Source organism: Artemia sp. Qi Xiang Cuo, chromosome 3 (assembly GCF_049724085.1).
Source record: "Artemia sp. Qi Xiang Cuo chromosome 3, ASM4972408v1, whole genome shotgun sequence".
Classification (NCBI taxonomy): Eukaryota; Metazoa; Arthropoda; class Branchiopoda; order Anostraca; family Artemiidae; genus Artemia; species Artemia sp. Qi Xiang Cuo.
The window spans coordinates 26,634,845-26,654,602 of NC_142796.1; the positions used below are offsets into that span (position 1 = coordinate 26,634,845).

General features: G+C 36.3%; 1 protein-coding gene across 1 annotated transcript in view; it reads right to left on the bottom strand.

Annotated features, from left to right (window-relative positions):
- The window catches only part of woc (zinc finger protein without children), a 116,185-nt gene that overhangs the window by 54,772 nt on the left and 41,655 nt on the right, over window positions 1-19,758 (bottom strand). The window contains exons 4-7 of the mRNA XM_089085698.1: window positions 9,506-10,021; window positions 5,626-5,818; window positions 2,885-3,152; window positions 521-731 (exon numbers count right to left, since the gene is read on the bottom strand). Of these exons, the coding sequence (XP_088941824.1) occupies window positions 521-731; window positions 2,885-3,152; window positions 5,626-5,818; window positions 9,506-10,021 (1,188 nt within the window). The remainder of the gene's footprint in view (window positions 1-520; window positions 732-2,884; window positions 3,153-5,625; window positions 5,819-9,505; window positions 10,022-19,758) is intronic.

Below are 19,758 nucleotides of genomic sequence, written 5' to 3' on the forward strand. Positions count from 1 at the left end.
AAGGATTCTGATACATAGCACCAGCACACAGAATTATTGTCTGGTAAGTCTTTGAATGGAGTCTTTGAAAAATTCGCCCAAATTCTGGTTGGACTATTCAGCCCCAGTGAAAAAGGTACACCTCAACAACCTCAGCATGTGCGCGTAATTTATCAAATAGCTGAAATTTAACTTCAGAAAAAATATTGAATATACCCTTTAGTTTTGGGCAATGTGCTATTATATACTTAACGCTTTTGTCAGCTTTCCTTCTATTCCATTTTTCCTTACTTTCAAATCCTGGCTGATCTATTCAGTCAGGCTGATTCCATTCCTGGCTGATCTTAGCTGATCCTGGCCATTCCTGGCTGATCTGACCGTATAAAAAAAGTGCTCGTCTACAAATGCACATAATGGATAGAAATATGTCAAGTAACTAAAATAATCTTAAAAAAAACTAAAATAAAATAATATGCTCCTTGATTTTGGATAAGGCAATATCTTACCCTGAGTTTGTCTTGTTTTTAGAGTTAAATCTTACCTCTTTCGAAGCGAAATTTTTTCCACCTTGTGCGCTAAGTTGCTCTTTTGTTCTCGATGCAGATCCCTGACCCAGGATCCTGCTTTTGCTTATTAGGTCTGGCTGACTGAAATGCTTCTCACGACATAATATGCAAACCTTTAATAATTGCTGCTTTTGGTCCATTACTAGGGTAGTTGATGCGCTATTTAGGCAAACTTCGCAAAGTCGTCTAAAAAAGAATGAATTATTTTACATTTTCAGTAATTTCGGAAACGTAGATTTTTAGAAGGTCCTTTATAGGTTTTGTTACTTTCAACTTGAAAATTTTCGAAGAAATCCAATAGCGTTTATTCTTTAAATACACAAGTCTCTAAAAAAAACTGGTATTTTGCTGTAAAGTAGAAAATGCAAGCTGAAAACAGCAACAAAATGCTTATTGTTTTTTTTTTTTATCGCCAAGCGTTTTGCAATGTCCACCTGAAGCGTCAATAAATACCCCCATTGCAAGATCTAATTAAATAGTTTTTGAGCTATTTCAACTGATATACAATGCATATGTATATAGTCTATGTTTAAAGACCACAATCAACTAATCCTGGCTCAAGTAACTAATCCTAAATGTATAGTTCATTATATATTAAATAAGATTATATCACATATATTTTTGTTCGTTCTTTTTTTATGGTGACAAAAAACAACTGAGCCAATAAAGTTCGCCAGATTCGTATTTTGAGACAAAGCACTCTTTTCGGCCGAATATATTGTGCAATGACAGAATGGCTTTTTTAGCCTTCAAGTTCTACAAAAAGACAATTTCAGATCAATAAAAACGATATTGGCGTAGAACAAAGCCCCTGGGACATGGAGGCCTTGAAATACCTTAAAGATTACGTCCTAGCTTTACTACCAAGATGAGGGAACAATGTTGGGCCTAAATCCATTAGAACCTATGGAAAATAAGTTGTAATGTGAAAACTGTCAACTAAATCTATAGTGCTAAACATTAAAGGCAAATGCTACTTAAGCGAATAGGTCACCAATAATACACGTCATTTCCAGCATATGAAGATGACCACTCCACGCCAAGTGAGCATATTAATACATAAGATAGAATGTTTCCGTTAATAAAAACTAAGATCTATTCAATTTAAAACGAGCAAAATTCCAAGAAAATAAAAAGACCTGTCCCTTCCTTTTTATAAACAGCATATGCATATACCTTAACTTTGTCATAAAACTAATATGCCTCATATTTGCAGTGAATATTTATAATTCTCGGGTTATCATTGAAAACCACAAACAGACATTCAACAAAAAAAATATATCAGGACAAGAACAAAGAGCAGTGCTATAAAACATGCTCGAAATAACTTGTATTTTCCAATCTATGCTGTGGACTTTAAATCAAAAACGATTTTTCAGAAGTAGAAGAAGGGTGGCATATTTAGAGTAGCTTGCAATGAGGAAAATGTTCCTTGCCTTCAGCCGAGTGGGACGATGGAGGTATTACTGTGGTTCAGGGGACTTCCTATCTCAAGAACAAGTTGTGGCTCATGAAACTTGCGTGTTGATGATCCCTTTTAAAATGCTGATTCTCTCAATCTTGTTGCTTCTCAAAACGCTAATACCTATGACATGACTATCATGAACATTGGTAGTAAAAAAAAATTTCAAAAGCTAAATTAATGTGAAGAAGGCCCCAGAGTAACCCCCCCACCTTCAGTCACTTGACTGTATGGTCATGAAGGCATATTGAAGAATTTTTATATCTAATAAATTCATTTTATGCAGACATCCCATCAATATAGATCTTTCACAATAAATTTATCAATTGTAAAATTAATTTTCAACAATACCTTATTATTACACATACTTAAGCGTCAGTTATGCGTCAGAGAATCAACTTATGTACTGAAAAAGGTTGAGGAGGACTTTGTGCAGGTGTATCGGCCTCCAGTGGCTTAGTGTGGCAATATGGTATCAATTTTAGTAAATCTATCTAATTCCAGCACATATAAAGAAACTTGTTTAAACACGGACTCTTTCTTCTTTATATTCCTTTTACATTATATAAGAAAAAAAAATAAATAAAAACATCATGTAGGATTTTTATATAAGCTATAAGTCTTTGCATAAGTTCTTTAGGTGGTCAAGTCAAAAGGATTATGTTTGAGACAAAAGAGAGGAAAGTCCAACACGAACCCTCAAAAGACTGAGAAATTGCTTGACGATTATGATATAAAAGGGTTTGTCGTTTAGTGTTTTTTGGTCTAGTCTTGTCATTTAGTGTTAATTTTTCTTTTCTCTTTTTTATCTAACTCCGTGCCGACTTTGGTAATAACAATTCCCCTTAGAGAGGATGGTTTGACAAAGTAAACATACCCTTTAAATTTGTTGACACCAGTCCTAAGACAGCGGATACTGCAGAACAACTTCTTCTCGTTGTTTATATCCATCCGTATCAAATCAAAATTGAATTTCCTCACACGGCATGATTCACACTGTACAATTGCTCTTTTGCGCATTATGTAACGATTTAAACAGCCTTGCGAGCAAAAGTATCGTACTTTCTTGTGTTCAGTAAGTTCTGTAATACTGTAAGGTTTGTCCTTTTCCTTGTCCACTAGCTTTGAGCATGTATCACAAATTTCTGCAAAAAACAACAACATTCAAGTTTGAGAAATAGAGGGGGTGGAAATCCTGTTTAAAAGAGTAAAGATGTATTTCTTTAAAGTTGTTTTATTGAGCTCATGCAAGTGTTTTGACTATATCATAAACTTCAATTCAAAATTACCATCCAATTTCAAATACAGACTAATCCCAAGACACTGAGTCGAAGCGGATTTTATTTCTACAAATTCCATTGCTGCCTAGAAGTTTATGAGAAAATAGCCGGCTGCACCGTTAATACACCTAATTTTACAGAGTCAGTTGGTTCAGTATTACTAGCAAAATTTAGTTATGCAAAGTGTCTTCAACATTTAATAATTCACTGAGTCGAATTGACAGCTTTTATTTTCCTATAATTGTTATTATTCATTAGAGTTGCTAGGATCACCTATTTTAGTTATGCATTACTAAATAGAAATTTTTTAATCTTCTATTCGGCCATGATTTTGTATTTTCGACTTCACTATATAAAATGACTGAATTTGTATGGAAGCAACAGGTTATCATTTAAGATTCACTTCCACGACAGTAAGGTCTTTCTGAATTAGTAGGTGTACTGTAGATATCTTGTATATATGTAGATAATTTATGCTCTGCACGAGTCCAACATTACAAGTAATGTTAGGTTTACTTCTTTAGAAAACACTAAAGAAGTTTACTTTCAGATCTAGGGCAGATTCGTTTTAATTCTTTTTTTATACTATTTATTGGGCTAGAAAACCCACTCAGAATAATGTAGATTTAAATTTCTCTTCATGTAATCCAGGGTCAGTAAAGAAAAGGATTGTAACTCATTTGGTGGGTGAGGTTCTTATGATTTGGTCTCTGTATTAGATTAATGCAAGGGAAATGAATGCAATTTGATTATACTCAGCTATAACATTGGTTCAGAGTTATGCAAATGAAAAAAGCTAAGTCAAAACTCAGTATCATAACTTGCTTTATATATGTAAAACCTCTATCTAGTTTTACAACTTCTGGAAAAGGTAAGAATCGTAGAACGGGAGGAATGTCTTGAGTATTTCATGGCAATGTGACAAACTTTGAACTGCATGAACTCATTTGAGGAATGGCTTATTGTATATTGAAGTTCCATTGACAAACTCTTAATAAAATAAAATGATATAATATATATTAAAATGCTGGGGGAAGGCAACGAATTTTACTAACTGGTCTGTCATTTTTATTGGTTGTTTTACCAGCCTAGTCACATTTTAAATTGCAGCCTAGTCACAGTACTATATGGAAAAATATGTCTTTTTGAATATGGTGTTTGTTATGTCAATTTTGACAAAGCTTCTCCAGCAGCAATTACTTTTATAAATGCTAATAGGCATTTCGGAGGCTTTTTGTACCCTTCCTTAGGAGTAAACTTTCTTAGCAACTGTGATATGTTGCACTAATTCATACACAGCTTTTGATTACTCCTTTTGCAGTTAGCTCCTTTTGCAATAGAAGCCAAACTTAGGAATTCCTCATAATCTTTGTTTGAATAGAATACACCTAGAAGATATCATTAATGTTAGGCTTTAAGGTCGTATCTGATATTCTCAAAGTGCTAAAATAATTGTCAAAACCGATTGCTGAGCTCTATTCTAAGGACAAACCAGCAAGGCTCCCTTTGAGAACAGCTTAGCAAACAGTTTTCGGTAACTATTTCAGACGAGTGAAAATGTCAGATTAGATCTTTATGCGTAACAGCGATGATGTATACCGTAACAGTTTAAGGCGCTTGTAGTCTAAAGTTAGTATGTTAGGAAACCAACATGGCATGTCAACTATGGGTAATGAAAAAAACCCAAAGAAAGTAATAAATTTCTTTAACATGCTGAAACTTAGCTAATAATAGCTTTTTGTTCAAAATTTATGAAAAAAAAAAATCCAAACGCCAGCTAATAAATTGTTATTTAAAAAATGTTAGAACTTGTAGTGAGATTTTTACTCATTATTCGACACTGGCGTATAAGATGGTATCCCAACGATAACAAATATAAGGATATTAACAAGCATATTAAAAACTAAAAACTATGCATAGTTTAAAGAAAAAGATTACACTTCTGAAATTGGTAAAAAAAATAATCACGGTTATATTTAATGCCAGATGCAATAAACTTTTAAAATTTGTTGTTTAGTGTTATCAATCAATTCATCAACTTCCCAATACCAGAATGGACTCGAAAAAAAAGATTTTTTATTTATTTAGTGGGAATGGGGACATCCACATTGTCAGCTAATTCCCCAAACTTAATGTCAGTTGCATCATTTCAATACGTGGCCATTTTCCACAACTGAGAGTAAAATCACAAGGGAGTGTCAGCGAACACATTTCTTCTTTTTTAATGAATTCTACGTACAGCACTAACAGTCCTTTCTTTTTAAGTATTTAATCAGCAAATGTGGATACCTACTATTTTGTCTTTCTTTTTCAGGGGGAATCTTCCATTTTTACTTACCAGCTTTGATCTGATTTACAAAAGCGAAAGCACTAATGCAAGGATCTGAACAGAGCAGGTGTGTTCTATCATCAAAATCAATCTTCGCATGTATTTCGCTTGTTTTTGTACAAACTGTGCATGTGTCTCTTCCCAAGTCTTCCAAGTTCAGTAAATCATCGTATTTTATCACGCAAACAACTGAACAGAAATCCTAGAAAAAGTGAAATTACTAATTTAAACATGCATTACACATCCGTCACTTAGACGGTTCATTACCAACCTAAACCAAGTCCAGTGATTTATATTCCAATATACACGCTATGTCAGTTATGGGACTAAAACAGAGACACTGCTTTGCAATTGTATTTTTGTAGGGCAACTTTATAATTTCTACATCTATTTTGAAAAGAAACATAACAGCTTTCTGCAGGAAGCTTATTAAAACAAACCAAACAAGGTCAAATAGACTTTGTTCTTTTAAAAGGATGGAGGATATTTTCATACTGTTTGCTAACTACTATTTATTTTTAAACTGCTTTCTAATAATTTGCGGAAAAAGAGTTGGCTAAAAAAACTCAAGAAGCACAAACTTGGAAATAAACTTGAAGATTTTAGGGGTTGTTTGTTGGGCCAAGAGAAACTATCAGCAGTAGAAAGGATAGCTAAATATAAGAAATACTACCAGTCCTGAACATTATCTATATTAAACGCATAGAAACTAGTCATCCTGCTTTGCTATGGTATATAATTTTTGAAAATTGTGCTTAAAGTCTCCAACAGTGACTCGACTCGTTAGAGAAATTTCCTAACAGTGTTAGCAGTTGTTAGTTTTAGCTTGGAAAAAAATGCCTATAACGTCAGCTATATTTACAGTACCTGTTAAGTCAAGAATCTGCAAAAAAAAAAAAAAAAAAAAAAAAAAAAACATACACTAGGGCATTAGTAATTAAGAGGATTAAAAACACTTGGCTCACACAACCTCCATGGCTGGAACATGCCCAGGATTTCACTTCAAGGGGAAGGTAGGGTTACTTAATCAGAGAGTTTAAACAGATTGGACAACTCAGTTAGATATATACAGTGCAATACATTTTTTAATGATAAACTAACTGGAAAGTATTTATTTTAAACAAACTCGTTCATAACATGGCCTATACACTATTATAGAGTCTAAGAATTAAACTATACATAGGCAACATTTGAAATACAGGAATTGAAAAGGAAGTAATCAAACAGTTCGTGGTAACAAACTGTAAGGAGCAATGGGCCTCAATATCTGCGTTTGTTTGAATTTGAAACGCTAAAAATTGAATTTTGTCCAAATTCTTTAAGAAAGACTCTTGAAACACAAGGGTCGTTTAATTAGAACAATAAGAAGCTTTTTTAAAAGTATTTAAAAACTTTAGTGTGAAGAGCGAGTTATTGAGGAGGGGTAACTCCCCTCACATACGTAATATTTCTTACTTTAAGTTGAAAACAACTTTTTTTTAATTATTTAGTACTTGATAAAAAAAAACTAGTGTTGATTTAAAACAGGAAGCTATAATTGGCTCTAAAAACATATTTATATCAAGAAAATCTTATTTGTTATATGAAACCAATATAATCTGCTATTTAGAAAAAAATTCGAATGTTAGCAGGTGAAGTGTTTCTTAAACCTGAATTAGCAATAGATTCTGTATGTAGTGGAAGAAAGTTTTAAAAGGAAGAAAAAATTGATGAAAATATGTGGCATATTAAAATAGTAAGATTTCATAAACAGATTTATATTGACCAAATAGTTTTTGGAAGATTTAGAAGGATTCTGATATATTTTGAATTATTTAATATTGATGATAAAAAAGAAGTTCAAAATACTTCCCGTTTTTTTAGTAAAACACATATGCCATCCAAAGAAACCCTATTTATTTTTGTTAATTTATGTTCATTTTAGTCTAATCTTTATACAAATTAGCTTTTACTTAATTTCAATTTTTGTATTGTAGGCCTACTTTAATTTCGTTGGAAACTTAAAAGTTCTTAAATTTTACATATTTTTATTTTTAAATTGATGTAATTTTATTATGTATATAATTATTATTAAAATTCCTTTAGTAATGTATATATATATATATATATTATATATATATATATATATATATATATATATATATATATATATATATATATATATATATATATATATATATATATAAATCTCGCCAGTGATCTTATTTTTACAAGATCATTCCATTTTGTAAAAACAAGTAATTTCATTTTTCTGGAGGTTGATTGCTTTCTGTACAGCCTAAATTCCTTGAATTTCGCAATATAAGTTACAAAGTTTATCAAGTTGCACTGTCATATTTACCATCTTACTTATTATCCAATTTTCAAATTGTATCTAAGAAAAGAGATATAAATACTTATAGTATGTGATCTACATTTTGGTCTGATGTTAGGCTACTCTCTGGGAGCAAATTTGGTATTGATTTAATTTTATTATTTAGTTAAAAATTAGTAATATTAGATTATTCCTCGTTTTTTCAAATTTCCCAAATTTATCTAAGATTGATTATACATTTTTTCATCAATGCCAATTTCAATAAAGAGTTTATAATTGCAGCTAAAAATACAAATAGAATCAATACATAATTTAAAACTTGTGTCAAAAAAAGGTAGCCTAGGTGTAAAAAAATTGTAATTGAAAAAAACTGAAGATTTTCATCAAATTTCTAAGTAGGAGCTGGGGGGAAGGGAGTATACCAAGTCAATTAATGCAAAAAGATAAATGAATTATTATTTTGATATATCTCAATCCGAATATTATAGTATTTTAGAAAATTTAGGCTTTTTTTTAAATCCCCTTCCCCCATTTGCACCTATATTGTCTACAGGCCTTATTTCTTTAGAGTGAGAATTCCTAAAAAGTCCAGCATGAAGGATCCCAGACCCAGAAAAATTAAAAAGCGTCAGACCGAAGATGCATCGTCGTCTTATTGCCCTCTCCCAAACGTGAAAGATGTGATGAACATGCCCCCTATGGTTGAACCTGTTTGTACCTTTGTCAACATGTAGGTCTAATTTGATTAATATGTCAATCAATCAATACGTAATTTAAAACAAGTACTTAAAAACAGGGCATTAGACCAAAATGTAAAGTAGGAGTTGGAGGGAAGGGAACACATCAAATCACTTAAAGCAAAAAGATAACTGGATTCTCTTTGTTTAGAGCCCTTCCCCCAATTGCACCTGTGGTGTCTCTGGGCCTCATTCCCCTAGGGTTATTCCCATAGAGACTGGTATGAACGATCCCCAACCCAGAAAAACGTAAAAGTGGAAGACGGAAAACGTCCCTTCTTTATATCACCCCCCCCCCCAAAGTACAAAATGTTCTAATCCAGCCTACAGAGTAGGACCCGTATGTGTTTCTGACTATTCATTACCTAATCAATACATCACTTCAATACATAGTTGTCCATCAATGCATTATTCAAAACAAGTGCTTCAAAACAGGATATATTATCAAATTGTTAAGTAGGAGTTTGAAGCAAGAGAATATATCAAACAGTTCAAAGTTCAATACACAAAGACAACCGGGTTGCTGCTTCGGCATGGGCCTCCCAATGCGAAGCTACCAATATTTACTATGATTTACTTTTTTTTAGATTCCATACCAACACTTCCACCTGTGGCATCAAGGAACCTTATTCCTTTAAAGGAGGAATTCCCATTGACACTGGCACGAAGGATCCCAAACCCAGAAAGATTGAAAAGTGACTACTGTAAATGTATCCTCTTCCTATTGCCTCCCCCTCATGATATAAGAATACCCTGATCCCACCCCTTAGGGTTGGATACGTGTGAACCTTTGTGTGTGGGCTAGATTGAAAACACGTTGCATAAGACTTAGGATTACCTTAAAATTTTGTGAGTCTCCAATTCTTGCTATACACGAATGGGCCGAATTATTCTTCATGTCTTTTTGGCAGTAGTTACAAATCTTCACAGTTGGCTTATATGCATCCAAACAACCCGAGCTGCAGAACTGTTTCAACTCGCGTCCAAAGCGCACACGGAATTTACAAAGTTGATCGCCTTTTATGGAAGCTTTACAGAACATACACTCCCTTTCGAACTGCTTTTCATAAGTTTCAAGGCATAATATTGAGCAGAAATCCATCATCTCCCAACTTAAAAAATTTGACTCTTTTTTAATATCCATCCCACAAGGGATACATTTACTAGCATGAAAAGGAATGGTTCCGACTTCACTTGACAGATCAGGTAGAGGCTCTTTATCAATGATAGTCATGTTCACTTTTTTAATCTGATGTGGAGTAGACTGACTCTTTTCAAATTGTACAAAACAACTTTGTGAACACACATACAAGTCTCTAATTTTATCAGTGATGATGTACAAGACGTTTTTCTCCTAAAAAATAAAATAATATTAATTAGAACAAAAATAACATTAAATAAATGTGTAAACAAAACTAGAACCAGGCTATAAAACCAATATGATAATAGGGTATATTTTGCAACTTCCTTATTATTAGTGTTAGACAAACAGGTCACGAATCATGAAGTTTTATAAACAAAATAAAAATTTTTATATCAGTAAAATGAACAAAACAAAGAATAGGATAGATTCGCACAATATTACGTGAATATTGGCATAGCGCTTTTTTATACAAAAGCTAGTATTCCTGTAATAATTGTTTACTCTCTTCTATAGCTGGTACATATTGTATACATACGCACGAGGTACATACAAACGCACATGGTACATACATACGTACATGGTACATACACAAATTTAAATAGAAACACATTTATCTACGGTCACTTCCAAAGTTCCTGTTCTTTCAAACTTCAAGGTTTAAATTGACCTTCAAAGCTGCTAACTAATTAAGCAATCCAAAAATTATGCAAAGACAATGCAAAATTAATCCAAATCATAAGTCCCATGCCCAGTTTATTTACATAAATAAATAATAAAAAAAACAAGTGTTTTCAACTGAGAGTAAGGAACAACATTCAAACTTAAAACGAATAAAATTATTCCATATTTGAAATGAGCTGCCCCACCCCCTCAATACCCTGCTCTTTAAGCTAAACTGTTATACTACTTTAAAAAGTTTCTTATTCTAATCAAACTGCAAGCAAGATGATTATTCTAGGTGTTGTATTGCAGTCCATATTTTTCATTAGTATAAATATGCATTGAGGAAAACCCAAAAAAGATACCAAGTTGGCGGCGTTCTAGTGGCGCAAATTCACGAAAATGCAGGGGAGGGGGGCAAGGATTTTTTCACCTTTTTAATAAAGATATGAACAACAGAACAAGATCGTGCAAATATACATAAAACAGAGGGTAGCTACGACTCTGCTCTTTGGATAAATCGTCGACTAATCTATCCAAATCCAGGGTATCCTCTTTTTCAACGGCCATCCATGAGATTACTGAGTCTGTCATTTCCTACTGTCAATCGCAGATAATCCTTCACACGCGTTAATGCTAAGAAGAATCGCTCATTACTGGAAGTCGTCACAGGTAAAGTAGCAACTAGCTTCGTCAGTTTTAGCACTGCAGAACAGGCAATTAGGAGGTCGGATAAAATTCCGATAGCTCGGAGTAGATCCATTTTAAAAGTGTCATATTTTAAAAGACGCAATTTAGCAAATGAAAGCTGGGATTCTAGAGAATAGTGAACAACATCGAGAATAATTTCATAATGACACATTACCCTTTCAACTTTTGAAAAAATTAGAACTTGAGGGGTAAAAGGATGAAAAACGTCGATTCATGTGGCTCGTGACACGGTATAACACCTCAAAGTACAGAAGTTTACAGGAGTCGGATTGGACTGGATGATGGATATTGCGTTACCGGTTGTTGAATTTAAAAGTCTTTGAGGCGAGTGGAAATGGCTTAACTTCTCTTGTTCCGAGCACTGGTTTTGGATTTTGGAGACTTTGATTCCTGGATATCGTGTAAAACCAAGAATTTGGTTATGTTTTTGCTGAAATTTTTATTTTTATCATTTCTCAGCTTTCGGAGTGTCTCGTATGTCCAAGAAATCAGTACAAGTACCTCATAAATCAGCCAACTTTCTGTCTAAAGTTGTTCTGACAAACAATTTACAATGACTACCACTTTTTCCATTAAATTGAAATTTGAGACAAAAGAGGCCAAGTTGATTTTTTCTAGTATTCATTTTGCTTCACATGCTGCCTCGCCGTCCGAACTGTCAGAGACTGCAGCTAGCACAGCAACAGCAATACAATCAAATCTGGTCTTCACCTTGGAAATGAAGCGGCATGCGTAAAACCCACGAGTTTAACGGTCCTCTCAAGCTTAAAGACTTTTCCCCCGCTAATACACTGGGATTCCACAAATAGTTCATTTTAAGTGTCGCTCAATGATTAAATACGTAAAGTCTTTGCACTACAGACAAAAATTTTGAAAGTTCGCTGATGTTTTTCAGACAATCAGTCAAAACCAAGTGTAATCTGTGGGCGTGACAGTGTAAAAAAAACTGCATGAGGCACCTTCTCCCTAAGCATTATTTGAACTCCGTTGGATTCACCACTTATAGCAAATACGCCGTCGTAACATTGGGCAACATACAACATCAAATCTACAAGAAACTTTTCTATAGTTTCACAAATAGAGGTGGATAAGCTTTGGGCGTCTAATATTTGCATGTGATAGTAGCCAATTAGTCGCTCCACAACTATTCCATTTGACATGTACCTGAGTAGGATTGCTAATTGTTTTTTTTTCTAGAAACATCGTCTGTCTCGTCAACAAGAATGGTGTAGTAATTAGCTGAATTTACTGTTGAAATAATGTCTTGCCGCAAGGCATTTCCTATCAATGTAACTGCGTTGTTTTGGTATTGATGACTGTAATAGTCGGCACTGTAACATGGTCTTCAGCTTTTCGTCGCCCTTAGATATTTCCCCTTTCAGTTCAACGAAATTAATTCGAGTTGTGGACGTTTCTGATTCGTCATTACCCGACGAAGGAAGAACCAGGCGGTCAAGAAAATAAATAGCGCGAAAATTGTGTTTCAAATGATCTTTTGTTTAACCTCTTGAGATATAGACCGACTTAACCATTTACTGCACATCTCAAAATATCGGTACTAATTATCTTAAATTCCACGCATGCTGACACACAATTCAGATGTTACTACATATTTCATATTTTACTACCATCATGTTGCTTCAATAGCCCAGAAATGTCTTTCCATTTACGAAATTCTGTCTCGATACAAGCCCTTTTCCCAGCAGTTTCCCTAACCCTTAGAGCCCCACTAGATTAATGATAGCAAGCAAAACAAACACACAGAATCCAAGTTTTATGAGTAATCAATCCATTCGTAACTCTTAAAGTAAAGCGCACTGAATTTCCTTCCGTTAGAAGTGGAAGTCAAATATCTCTCAAGAATACATTGAGCTGGTTGGTCGGGGCGCGTCGTAGAGATACATGAGAAAGATTCTCGACTGCTACTGGAACCTTGGAACCTGCAACGAGTTCGGGAATGCAAACCACTCTTTCATGTTGACCTGGGTCATTTATTTTTCTGCTAATTTCTGAAAGGTTGTCACAGGTATGGGAAATCATATCCAGTAGCCCAACACTTTGTGCACTGACATTAGTACCAGTTGCTTGCATTGAAGTTTCTTCATTTTTCTTCCGGATTTTCACCACAAAAAAGTCCAAAGTTTGCTGTCACTTTTTACTCAATGTTTGATTACGGATTCAAAACAACAAAAAAGATAAGCTGACGACCTGATGTCTGGTTTTTGACAGAACCCCCTAGTCAAAGATAATGACAGCATAAGACAGCAGAGAGAAATTGCTTTCAAAACAAGGCTTTCTACTATCAGCATATCTAGGGTTATCCAGAATGGGGACAGAAGCAACATCTTAAAGGAAAGTCATTGAAAAGTAACTGTAAAAAGTAACAGTAAGATCAGTAACACCGATGTTTAAGGGCTCTAAAAATAAGCACGGGGGTGAAAAACATAAGCGACCGGTCATTCAGTCTCGCTAGTTTAATACAGCACATAGATAAAATGCAAAACAGCTGTCAAATAGAAGTTACAAGGTCTTTTTTCCAAACCTAGGGGGTATGCCCCCTGTCCCCCCTCTAATTGGCACCACTGTGGCCATTTAAGCTTCATTCGGGTGAATACAAGTAACCTTTTGAACAAACAAAAATTTTAAATCACAAGGGGGCATAAGGATTTTAAAAATGACTAGGTAGGACATGATCAAAATTGGTTGAGAACCACAGTTCTAGCAGGAGTCACGTATCCTTGATCTACTTGTACTACGAGGTTGGTTGAAATAGATGTGTAAAAAAAATTTATTAGATTCCTAACTGCCCAGAGTTAGCCTAAGAAATTCAGGAGTCATTCTTAAAGAGCTGTGACAAAAAGTCAAACTTTAGCGTAAGAGTGGGTATTAAGGAGGGGGCATCCCCTTTTACATGCGGAAAAATTTTTGTTCGGTTTACGTTTCGATGTTGCTCCGTGCTTTTAGTTGAAAATACTAGTTTTTTCTTATTGAATTTCAGATCGTTTTTCAAAAGAATGCCTGGAAATCCCCTCCCCCGTATAGAATTTCTCCTGGAAAATTTCTCCCGGAAATATCCTCCTTATGAAAAACCCTCCCCATGGGAAATACCCCCTCCATCCCCAAAAAACTCCGTATATTTCCCAATAACAAATACTATATGAGAGAAATGGGCAAATTGCGTAACTTAGTGCTCACAGCCCTTTCTCCAGGGACTATGAGGGGTCATATTATCCCCAAAGACATAGGTGTCGGACCTTTCAACTACACTGGATCAGATGTCTATCTCAAAATTTTGATCAAATGACTTCGGGGAAAAGGGCGTGAAACTTTACGGTCATTTAGTAATGACACTAAAACCTCTGACTTCTGATCAAATGAGCCCTCTCCCGGTCTTCTAGGATAAATGGTTCAATAATATTACCCCTGGGGAAATAAAAGCAAACAAATAAAGATGCATCCTGGATCTTTATTCGGGCCAAAAATGTAAAATTCTACATTTTTGTATATAGGAGCTTAGATCATCTACATTAGTTTTCTCTGATATGCTGAATCTGATGATGTGATTTTCAATGAGATCACCTGACTTTTTGGAATACTTTCCCATTTTACAGCCCAAAGCACAGCAATATGTACTTTTCTTTTTCAGACAGTTCCTGACAGTTATTTCTGTGAGCGTTTTGAAGTATCTGGCGAAAGCGAAATTCGACCATTTCCTACTAAAAGGGAGGATCTCACATATAGTTTCACTTTTTGTCACAGCTCTTTAAGAATGACTCATATTTTACTACCATCATGTTGCTTCAATATACCAGAAATGTCTTTCCATTTACAAAATTCTGTCTCGATGCAAGCCCTTTTCCCAGCAGTTTCCCTAACCCTGAGCACTGACAATAGTACCAGTTGCTTGCATTGAAGTCTCTTCATTTTTCTTCCGGATTTTCACCGCAAAAAAGTCCAAAGTTTGCTGTCTTTACACAATGTTTGATTACGGATTCAAACAACAAAAAAGATAAACTGACGAGCTGATGTCTGGTTTTTGACAGAACCCCCTAGTCAAAGATAATGACAGCATAAGACAGCAGAGAGGAATTGCTTTCCAAACAAGGCTTTCTACTATCAGCATATCTAGGGTTATCCAGGAAGGGGACAGAGAAGCAACATCTTAAAAGAAGGTTATTGAAAAGTAACTGTAAAAAGTAACAGTAAGATCAGTAACACCGATGTTTAAGGGATCTAAAAAATGCAGGGGGGTGAGCAATATAAGCGACCGGTCATTCAGTCTCGCTAGTTCAATACAGCACATCGATAAAATACAAAACAGCTGTCAAATAGAAGTTACAAGGTCTTTTTTCCAAACCTAGGGAGCATGTCCCCTGTTCACCCTTTAATTGGCACCACTGTGGCCATTTAAGCTTCATTCGGGTGAATACAAGTAAACTTTTGAACAAAAAAAAAAAAAAAAAAAAAAAAATCACGAGGGGGCATAAGGATTTTAGAAATGCCTTGGTAGGACATGATCAAAATTGGTTGAGAACCACTGCTCTAGAAGAAGTCAGGTATCCTTGATCTACTTGTACTACGAGGTTGGTTGAAACAGATGTGCAAAAAAAAATATTAGATTCCCATCTGTCCAGAGTTAGCCTAAGAAATTCAGGAGTCATTCTTAAAGAGTTGTGACAAAGAGTTAAACTTTAGCGTGAAAGTGGGTATTAAGGAGGGGGCATCCTCTTTTACATGCGGAATAATTTTTGTTCGGTTTACGTTTCGATGTTGCTCCGTGCTTTTAGTTGAAAATACTAGTTTTTTCTTATTGAATTTCAGATCGTTTTTCAAAAGAATGCCTGGAAATCCCCTCCCCCCGTATAGAATTTCTCCTGGAAAATTTCTCCAGACACTTTCCTCCTTATGGAAAACCCTCCCCATGGTAAATACCCCCTCCATCCCCAAAAAACTCCGTATATTTCCCAATAACAAATACTATATAAGAGAAATGGGCAAATTGCGTAACTTAGTACTCACAGCCCTCTCTCCAGGGACTATGAGGCAGGGCCGTATCCATGATTTGTGTTCGGGGGGGGGGGGTTACCTGATTTTTTTTCCCGTGGACTTTGTCTAACATCCTCGAGCAACATTACGTTAGCTCAAGACCGTTAGTCCACCCTTGCCAATGAGGACGCGTCCTTTAGGTACACTTTCGTATCTTCAAGGGCTTTTTTTTTTTTAGTAACGCAAAAACAAGACAAGTATTTACACACAGTTAAATGCTACATGCTAATTTTTTTTTTTTTTTTAGACAGCAAAAACACAACGCAAAAAGAAGCCAAATAGTAGTCTATATATTTTTTATTTTATTTTTTTAGCTAAAAGTATGGGCGAATATCTATAAAACGAAATCCAGGCGACGATTTTTCTTCCCTGCAAAATTGTCGATGATCTTGTCCGGGCAGATGTCAACGTCCTATGGACTGCAAGGAGGGCTAAGCCACTCAATCGTTCTGCTTCTGTTGAATTTCTCAGCCAGGTTTTGAGCCTTCTGAGCGTTGAGAAACTTCTTTCTGGAGTAGCAGTGCTAACAGGTAACGTCGCAAGAACAGCCAGAAGAAGAAAAATACTTGGAAAAAAGGTGGCGTCGCATGCCTAAAGCGAAGACCAGCACAAGTAGGCCTCTGATACCGGAACATTCTCCCACTTGATGCGCCATAGCTCAATTTCTTGCTTCAGACAGTCTGGCTCGGGAAGAATATCGCCATATAATTCAACCAATGACTCCAGATTGAATGCCTTCAGATCGACAGAAACAATTTTGGCAGGAGAAAGGACGATGAGATTTGACGGCAGTTTCTTGTGAAGTACAAATCGTTGTTTCAGCTCAGAAATGAAGTGGTCCAGGAAAGGAATAAAGAGCGAGGTTATATAGTGGTTGAAAAGGTCTGGATTGTCTGTATGCATACTCCAGCCACCTCTCGTCCTTGGACGAGTCATCTCTAGTCCTAAGTCGCTGGCAAAACAATGAGCTTCGTCGAAAATAGACGTGAAAGCAGTAGCAGCATTTCCTCGTATTTCCTTTGTTTTTGAAAGGACAGTTTCCATGTGCCTGCATGCAGCTGCCAAATCACAGTCAACTGACTGAAGAGTCTTGCACAGTGTAAGCGTAGGGCAGAAAAACTCTTTGACCACATGGGGACAAACAACAAATTGCGACTGGTTCATCGTGTCCAGCAACTGCGCCGCTTTTGCAGAAGTTTCTGCATTTCCGTTCTCTTCAAGAGCTTCCAGGAATCGCAAGATTGGTCGGTACTGTTCAAGAAAACGCACGACTGAATCGTGGCGCTCCACCCATCTTGTTTTGCAGAGTCCGGTTAAAGCATGTTTCCTCGAATCCGGTAGTATTTCGTTGATCTTCTCTTTTAAATTCTGTGTCCTGAGTGGGGAAGTGTGGTAAAAACTGCAGACTTTTGACAAGACACCGAAGAAAAGCTTAAACGCCAGAATAGAGCCTACAGAAGAAATTACCAAGTTGAGACTGTTCGCACTACAATGGACGTAAAGCGCCTTCGGATACTTTTCACGTATAACAGCCTGGACACCCTTAAGATGCCCACTCATCGCTGCTGCACCGTCATATCCCTGACCAACCATCTTGTTCAGATTAAGACCAAGGTTTTCGAGAAATCGCAGGATTGATGAAGCCAGACCTTGCCCAGTCAAATCAGAAACTGGGGTAAAACCTAGGAAGTCCTCATGCAGGTTCTCTTTGAATGTGTAGCGGACGCAAACAGACAGGTGCTCCTATTCGAAACGTCCGCCGTTTCATCGGCAAGGACCGAAAAGCATGGACTTGCGTTTACTCTTTCCACAATAGACTGCTGAAGAAGCTCCCCGGATGCGGCGATAATACCATTCTGGATGATGGGAGAAAGATATGTGGCATTTCCGACCGCAGAAAGAAAATGGTTCTTCAGAACATCGTCACCGTGTCTCGCCCTCAGCTGCAGTAGTGCTCGAAAGTTGCCATCATTGTGGGAAGGTTCTGGATCCGAGACCAAAATGGGACCGGAATCGTTAGTACCCCGAAGGGCAAGCTGTTGCCGCACAGAAAATATCCCCGTCACAACAATTGATCGCTAATTCTGGCGATTTTCTTGAACCTGCGCTTTCCTCGCCGCGTCTAGTTGGTTCGCGATATAATCCTGCCTTTTCTCCGAGACAGAAATGAAGTTTTCAGTCGATACGATGCAGTTTCTAGGAAATTGCTTGTTGGTGAGCTGTGAAGCACTCTATCACATCCTTACAGTTCCTGAATGGTTTGGTGACTAGATTCCAAAAGCACTTGTGGCAGCCTTTGCCAGCTGTCTCAGACGAGAACAGAACGCAAAATCTGCAAAAAGCAGCGTCCTCAGACGGAGAGTAGGACAACCAGCTGAAACGAGCGAGCCAAGTTAACTGAAACTTCAGCTTCCGTTTTTCGGATACTTGAAAAATATAGGATATATCTGGAGTCCAAAGGCTCTTCAGCAAACGAAGATTAGAATTTACATCGAGACTGGATGTTTTGTTGAAAAAACGACCGATGTCATTTGCAAACAACGACAGAGACTGGGTTGGTGCAGGTGCGTCTTGGTTGGTTCCAGGGTCCGTGATTCAGAAGCTTCAACGATGGCTCTAGTGCCCTTCAGATCCACATGTGTAGATGAATGTTCCGCAGACGTCCTGCTAACGCCACTGTCAGAAACATCAATGGTCCGCTTGGGCGCAAAAAAACAACGTAATGTCACACTTCCTCTTCCTCTTCCACTTCCAAGTCTAAAATTGAACTGAACTGACAAGCTTGCACTCTTATAACATTTATCTCGAGTCCCCATTAATCCTAAATGAGTATGCAGGGTCTGAAATTGCATATTAAGGTGAACATGGTGCTTCCTAATTGTGTAACCTGATCACAACCTGTTACCCACAAAATTGCAATAGGATTTTTGTATGCCACAAAGTGCAATAGGATAATAGCGCATATTAACCCTAATTTACTATGCAAGGTCAGGTGAACATGGGGTTACCTACGGTTACCTAATTGCGTAAGCTGATAAGCAATGTTTACTGACAAAATGCAATAGGATTTAGCGTGGGAGCATAATTTTTTTCTGGTCAGGTTTTGTCTTTACAGGTATTTTTTAGACTAATTTCCGACTCGGTCAAAAATTTAGGGGGGGGGGTTCAAACCGGGTATCCCCCCCTGGATACGGCCTTGGTATGAGGGGTCATATTATCCCCAAAGACATAGGTGTCGGACCTTTCAACTACACTGGATCAGATGTCTATCTCAAAATTTTGATCAAATGACTTTGGGAAAAAGGGGCGTGAACCTTTTTGGTCATTTAATAATGACACTAAAACCTCTGACTTCTGATCAAATGAGCCCTCTCCCAGTCTTCGAGGATAAATGGTTCAATAATATTACCCCTGGGGAAATAAAAGCAAACAAATAAAGATGCATCCTGGATCTTTATTCGGGCCAAAAATGTAAAATTCTACATTTTTGTATATAGGAGCTTAGATCATCTCCATTAGCTTTCTCTGAT